Here is a 7,243-nt window from a genome sequence, read left to right as displayed (position 1 = left end):
TTATTTTCGGGATCTACTGGGACAGTGATAAAGATCTACCAGTCGATTGCGATCGACGGGTTGGCGACCACTGAACTAAAGGATTGGGTAGTACCTTTGTGCACAAACAAGTCAGCTGCCTAAGCGTTCAGATGCAGCTAATGTCCCATTCATAGACCACTTTGGTTTGGTTGACATATGTATGAAATTTGAGCTTAGAATAATTTGTTACAATGCTGCGCTGTAAACAAAGCAGAGCTGCGCTTTATACGGAGAAGAAAATGCAGTTGCCATCGAAACTTTTCTCAAGACAGTACCCTTCAGTGATACATTAATATAACCCCATAAATGTAATGCATTTTTGTACTTATTTTACTGTTATTTTCGGGATCTACTGGGACAGTGATAAAGATCTACCAGTCGATCGTGATCGACGGGTTGGCGACCACTGCTGCAGACCAACACTGATAGAAACTGTGTTATCATCCACAGGTGCTACTGACTCCTCTCTGGCCAATATGGAGTACCTAAAGAACATTGGAGAGGGAGTGGCGGCCATGTTGAGCCCCCTTGGTAAGTTCCCTTTCTTTGGGTTTATTACTGATGCTTTTGGCCTTTCCCAAACATTTTTGCCTCTAACACACCATCCGGATACTTCTTTGTTTGGCATGTTACCTAACCCTTCAAAATAAAAATGCTTGTTCCTTTCCAGGCATAGATGTGGACATCGACGTTGAGCATGAGGGGCAGCGGACCAAAGTTACACCAACTCCTCCTGCCTCCAGTGGGCCACCTAGTGCTCGGAGTGAGAGTGGCTCCATAGGGCTTCTCTCCAGAGGGTCTGGTCCTGGAAGTCAGGCCACTGAAGAGAGCATCAGTGAGGGAACAAAGGTAAAACTATATGCAAGCAGTTCTACAATGCCTGATAGCAGGGGTGTACCCATCATTTCAGAAGTGAGGGGGACAGAAATGTTAACCTTTTTTTTATTGACAGGTTTTATTTTTTTTTCTTATCTCTTACTTTTAATTGGCTAAAATCAAATACACTGCTGGACAATTACCAGTAATTTGTATTATTGATTGCATTTGTAGTAATTTTCCTATATTTTCCTAATTACAGTTTTATGGTTTGTAAATATACTACACTTGTTTTCCATTTTTATCACAGAACAAGGCAGAAAATATATTTGATAGTTTCTATAGACCACTGTAATAAATGCTATGTCAGTTAGCACTGCATTATTCAGATGCTTTATTTATTAACTGGAGGTGACTTGAAAAACCCACACAAACCATATATGACCCTGGACCACAAAACCAGTCATAAGGGTAAAACAATTTTAAATTGAGATTTATACATCATCTGGAAGCTGAATAAATAAGCTTTCAATTGATGTATGGTTTGTTATGATAGGACAATATTTGGCTGAGATGCAACTATTTGAAAATCTGGAATCTGAGGGTGCAAAAAAATCTAAATATTGAGAAAATCGCCTTTAAAGTTGACCAAATGAAGTTCTTAGCAATGCATATTACTAATCAAAAATTAAGTTGATATATTTACGGTAGGAAATTTACAAAATATCTTCATGGAACATGATCTGTACTTAATATCCTAATGATATTAGGCATAAAAGAAAAATCGATAATTTTGACCCACACAATGTTTTTTTGGCTATTGCTACAAATATACCCCAGCGACTTAAGACTGCTTTTGTGCTCCAGGGTCACATATATTGTCGCAATCGTGTGCATGTATTGTCTTTACGTTTTTTTTTTATTCAGCTTAGCTACAGCAATAGCTGGATGCCTTTGTCTGTATTAGGGATTTCCTGCATGTCACAAGTTATTACTTCTATGAGTCCATTTTGGACTTTCTGCGTGAGAGCGCCCTCTAGCTTCGAGTATGAATGAAACATACACTGCATGAGAGTTTAGCGCTCCGCAATGTTCACATCTCATCATTTTGGATATGAATAAAATGCCAGGTCATGCATAGACCATCTTTGAATTTAAATCTAGATATATTTACACTGGTCACTGAAAACCTCAACGTGAACACACTTGCCCGAAAAAGTGCGGGGGACAAATTTGTTGTATTAAAAGTGGGGGAGGGGCACATCCCCCGTGTATTCTACATCCCTGCCTGATAGTATACAGGATTGTGACATCTCGAGTTTTCAAAGCCAAAAAAGGCAGAAGTTCAGAAGTTAGGCATTAAAGGCCGAGAAGCTACATTCGGTTAACGTTCATTCCTTCTATCCTAGGGGCAGAAAGACCAAGGCAGTGATGAGGAATGGACTCATCTCAGCTCTAAAGAGGTGGACCCCTCCACAGGAGAGCTGCAGTCCCTCAGGTTGGAGCAGGACGGGACAGAACTTCCAGCCCCGCTAAGTACCGACTCCAGCACAAGCGCCTCCAAGGGTCCCACTGGCCTGCGCGAGGCAGCTCTCTACCCACACCTTCCTCAAGGTACCGTGCATCACCCAGTAGCCAATTCCAGTCCACTTCATATCAATTCAGGCATCCTAATTTTAATGTCCTCTCCCTCAGATGCAGACCCCAAGCTGGTGGAGACTCTTTCTCAGATGCTCTCCATGGGGTTCACCGATGAGGGTGGATGGTTGACCAGACTGCTCCACACCAAGAATTTCGACATCGGATCTGCCCTGGATACCATCCAGTATTCCAAACCCGGTCCACAGAAGTAGAGAAGGAGCACAGGAATAAAGAAGACCAGGGGGCATATTACAGAAAGTTTCTTATCTTAGGTCTTAACTTAAGATATATGTTAAATTAGGATTTTTCACAAATTCGTATTACAGAAGCAAATCTTAACTTGATTTGGGATTCTTATCTTATCTTACAAAATCGTATCTTATCTCTAGTTAGGAAATCTTAAATTGCATTATCAAGTAAGACAATCCACTCAGGTCTGTTACCAAGCAACCAACACTGCGCGAGCTGCTGATGAGGTAAACAAAATAACAGACGCTACTTCACTTTGAAAATCACCCTTTGCAAAAAAAACGTGAGGCATTAGTCACTTGCACTATAACCGGTAATGCTCTGTGACGCTTTTGTTGGCCTCTGTAATGCTGGTTGCAGTTCCTGTGCTACTGTAATATGTTGCACGGCAGTCTGTAATTACTTAAGTGTTTTGTCATCAAAATGTAACATCTTCTGGGTCCTCCAAGAGTCTTTCTACCATTAAACATCTCCGTTCTTCATTTTCAATTAATAATAAATGTAATACCATTGTTGGACAGCGCAGTTTTTCCATTAGCTTTCGAATAATTTTGAAATGAAGACAGCTGTGGGGTTGTCCTAAAGTTAAGACAGTTTTTAGGATTTTTTGTCAAGTTAGGAGGTTTCTGTAATACCCCCTTCCTATCTGTAGTTAAGATAACACACTTAGGAAATGCTGTTCTGTAATAGCTTTTATCCTAAATGTGGTCCTAACTGAAATTACCATGGTTACCAAACAGATAAGATCAGATTTTAAAGTTAGGATCTTTCTGTAATATACCCCCTGCTGGGCCATAACTAATATTGTTAGAAAATTTTGGCCTATTTTCTATTAACAAAGTTTTTCCATACTTTTTCAATGACAAATTCTTTACGTAAATGCTATCAACAATATCAGTTACTCAGGTGACTTGGAACGTAGTTAAGTTCATTATTGGGCTTTTATGCAAAATAGATATATTCAGCATTTCTGTCATTAGCATTACACCTCATGTTATGAAGATTATTATCATTGTATATGCATATTACATATAAAAGTAGAGGTCTACATTTGTGGGTTTTTTTTTTTTCTGTTTGCATTTACATAACTAATAAGAAGAGTTTGTAAGCTCAGCAGAAACCTGGGGGTATTTTTATTGTTAGTTTGAATAAACAGATGGAATCAGGTTAATGTCACTGTAGGTCTTCTAAAATTCCTGTACTTTCTATCCTCAATAAAATGCAAAAAAAAAAAAAGTTTGTATTTTCTTAAATGTGCAAAACTGTGGAGAATGGTTTAACTACCAATGCAAGAGGATATGGTAACACCATAAAACGTACATTTTTGAATAGAACGCAACTTATTCTCAAAATGTGTCGTCAAAGTCTTCATCGGTAAAGAACAGGGAGTTTATGGAAAGGCTTGAACATGGCATCTTAAATAGTGTAGGCTGTTTACAGACAGCGTTTTCAAAACCAGCTGGCTTTGAGCTGTGACTGATGTTTCCATCCACACAAATATCACCAACAGACTTCTGCCTCCCTAGAGCACCACTGTCCTTTCCATCCAGTGGATCTCCACACTCTTCAGAATCCACACTCTTGTCTGTAAGTGCTTCTGTGAAACAAGCCACTGCTGTGTTATCACTGTAATTAGAGGAATCATGAGCTTCATAGTCATTCTCTTCCTCGTCCTGCTGATTAGGGACAACTGTGAGGAATTTGTCCCATTTGGAGTCCTTGTTCTCAATCTTCGATTCACCAAACTTCTGACAAGAAGAACCAGAAGGACTGTTGCTGTGCAGGAGAAGGCCTTTGGTTACCTCAGCTGCTGGCAGCTTATGTGAAGAGTTACACTGCTGTTTATTTTCACTAGAGTTCTCCGCTGTGGAACTGGAGCAGGCTGTAGGATAACAATCAGCCTGACGGGATGATGGGAGATTTGTGCTAGTGCACGGCTCCATATCACCTGACCTGCCACAGGAGGAATATTTGGAAGCAGATCCTTTACTCCACGATGAATTGAATCTCCTGTCATGCTGCAGTGGCTGCAATAGAAACAAGAAGTGTTTGTGTTGAAACGGTGTTTTTTAAACGGCATTTTGCAGTATCTTGGCACATGAGTCTTTATACTGTTGCAGATGTGTTAAAGTGCGTTGTGTGGCTTACCTGATCCGGCCGTCTCTTAAACCCAGAACAACCAGTCCATGACTCCTCATCCTCACAGTTACCATCACGGCCACCAAAAGACTTTGAAGAGGAGATTTTCTTCCTTTTCCTGTAAAATGATGTTACATTGGTATTTGTTCACATGCTTAATAATAAAGATTTTTGGCAGTCTGAAAATACAAGACAATTTTTTCATGATCGTTTGTGCCAAGATTCTTTGGTTTTTATTTATTAATAATGATTAACATTTTCTTTAATAGCCAAAGTATTTAGCCTCATTAACAGATTAAATGCTTTTATTGACAAGGTACCTGGTTCCTTGGCTTCTGAATCTGTGTCTTTCTGTGTAAACATTCTCATCTTCTTCCTCATCTTCATGTCCATTTGGACCCTCAGCTGTTTGATCAGTGTATTTACTCCAGCGGCTGATGTGAGCCACTTCCTGCTACAAAGAGAGGACGCTTATAAGGCCAGAGCTGTTGGCAAACGTACTGATTCTCAATTGATCTACAAGTGACTTCTCGGTTTCTCTCTGAATGATATCCATTTAACTGAGCAGACAAAAGGACTGAATGGACATTAATAATAAAAGGACTGAATGGACATTGGTGCTTTACCTCTGATTTAGGATTTTGATCCAGACTCTCATAAACATCTTCGTTTTCATAGTTTTCATCCGGTTCCCTTTAAAACATTGTTAGTCAAAGGGTCAATGACATCATGCTCACTTTTTTGCAACATATTAATTTACTAAAATGCATTGCATAAAAATGCAACTCGTACATGCAGTGACAACAGTTGTGCTGCTTCATATTTTTTTGGAAACTGCGATACTTTTTTCAGGATTCTTTGATGAATAAAAAGTTAAAAAGAACAGCATTTATTCAAAATATAAATATTTTCTAACAACATAAATCTTTGCTATCACTTCTTATCAATTTAACACATCCTTGCTGAATAAAAGTTTTAATTTCTTAAAAAAAAAAAAAGAATAAAAATGTACTGACCCCAAACTTTTGAGCTGTAGTGTATATTGTTAGAAAAGATTTATATTTTAAATAAATGCACTTCTTTTTAACTTTTTATTCATCAAAGAATCCTGAAGAAAAGTATCACCGTTTCCAAAAAAATATGAAGCAGCACAACAGTTTCCAGCACTGATGATAAATCAGCATATTAGAATGATTTCTGAAGATCATGTGACACTGCAGACTGGAGTAATCATGCTGAAAATTCAGCTGCATCACAGGAATAAATGAGATTTTAATGTATATTAATGTATAAGAAAAACGCTATTTTACATCATAATAATATTTCACAATGTTATATTTTTTCCTGTATTTTTTATCAAATAAATGCAGCCTTGATGCGCATAAGAAACTCTTTTAAAGACATTACAAATCATTCTGATCCCAAACTTTTGAACGGTAGTGTATGTATCCTATGATGGGCTTGTTTTGAATTTCTGCATTAAAATTCAGTTTTATATTTTAGTGGTGACAAATTAAAAATGTCAGGGTGATACAACTGTGCTGATTTCATAAAAGTATTAAATTCTTGAAAAAAAAAAAAAAAAAAAAAAAAAAAAAAAAAAAAAAAAAAAAAAAAAAAAAAAAAATGTTGTGCAAGTTGTTTACACAACTTTTACAAGTATAATCATTAGGCTATGTACATATTTAACCCTAAAAAGGGCAAAACCATAAAGAGACATCAGAAAATTAATTTATTGCTATTTTCCATCTTATTGAGAATACAATTTCATTTTTCTTTTTCAAAACTTGCACGATAACAATATCGTGCATAGTCATTACCGTGATATATCGCATTACCGAATACCGGCACAAGTCTAATACACTCCCCTCCAAAAGTATTGGAACAGTGAGACCAATTCCGCCTTTTTTTGATGTAGACTGAAAACATTTGGGTTTGACATCAAAAGATGAATATGAGACAAGAGATCAACATTTCAGCTTTTATTTCCAGGTATTTACATCTGGATCTGATACACAATTAGAAGATAGCACCTTTTGTTTTCTGATTTCATAAAAGTATTAAATTCTTGAAAAAAAAAAAAAAAAATGTTGTGCAAGTTGTTTACACAACTTTTACAAGTATAATCATTAGGCTATGTACATATTTAACCCTAAAAAGGGCAAAACCATAAAGAGACATCAGAAAATTAATTTATTGCTATTTTCCATCTTATTGAGAATACAATTTCATTTTTCTTTTTCAAAACTTGACTCTTATTTTCCTGAATGTTTTGGAATACAGACCTAAGGTTGGGCTCTCTTTAAAGAAGACACATAGCAGATTATTGCTAAAGTAAATGCATTAAAAAAAAAAAAAAAAAAAAAAAAAAAAATAT

The 7,243-nt window shown here is 36.9% G+C and overlaps 2 protein-coding genes across 3 annotated transcripts in view; one reads left to right on the top strand and one right to left on the bottom strand.

Annotated features, from left to right (window-relative positions):
• Window positions 1-3,959, top strand: part of sqstm1 (sequestosome 1) — an 8,497-nt gene extending 4,538 nt beyond the window's left edge. Inside the window, exons 5-8 of the mRNA XM_016470995.1 lie at window positions 472-552; window positions 692-870; window positions 2,247-2,451; window positions 2,533-3,959. Of these exons, the coding sequence (XP_016326481.1) occupies window positions 472-552; window positions 692-870; window positions 2,247-2,451; window positions 2,533-2,690 (623 nt within the window). The 3' untranslated portion in view covers window positions 2,691-3,959. The remainder of the gene's footprint in view (window positions 1-471; window positions 553-691; window positions 871-2,246; window positions 2,452-2,532) is intronic.
• The window catches only part of mrnip (MRN complex interacting protein), a 7,117-nt gene continuing 3,659 nt past the window's right edge, over window positions 3,786-7,243 (bottom strand). Inside the window, exons 4-7 of one of the 2 annotated variants that reach the window (XM_016470997.1) lie at window positions 5,493-5,559; window positions 5,187-5,317; window positions 4,876-4,984; window positions 3,786-4,754 (exon numbers count right to left, since the gene is read on the bottom strand). In XM_016470997.1, coding sequence (XP_016326483.1) covers window positions 4,074-4,754; window positions 4,876-4,984; window positions 5,187-5,317; window positions 5,493-5,559 — 988 coding nt within the window. In that variant the 3' untranslated portion in view covers window positions 3,786-4,073. Of the gene's footprint in view, window positions 4,755-4,875; window positions 4,985-5,186; window positions 5,321-5,492; window positions 5,560-7,243 lie in introns of both variants that reach the window. The other variant, XM_016470996.1, reaches the window with a different exon arrangement.

The sequence above is a fragment of the Sinocyclocheilus anshuiensis genome, unplaced genomic scaffold (genome assembly GCF_001515605.1).
Source record: "Sinocyclocheilus anshuiensis isolate Anshui unplaced genomic scaffold, SAMN03320099.WGS_v1.1 scaffold240, whole genome shotgun sequence".
Taxonomy (NCBI): Eukaryota; Metazoa; Chordata; class Actinopteri; order Cypriniformes; family Cyprinidae; genus Sinocyclocheilus; species Sinocyclocheilus anshuiensis.
The sequence above is the reverse complement of the archived record's forward strand: the minus strand, read 5'-3'. Positions and strand labels throughout refer to the sequence as shown.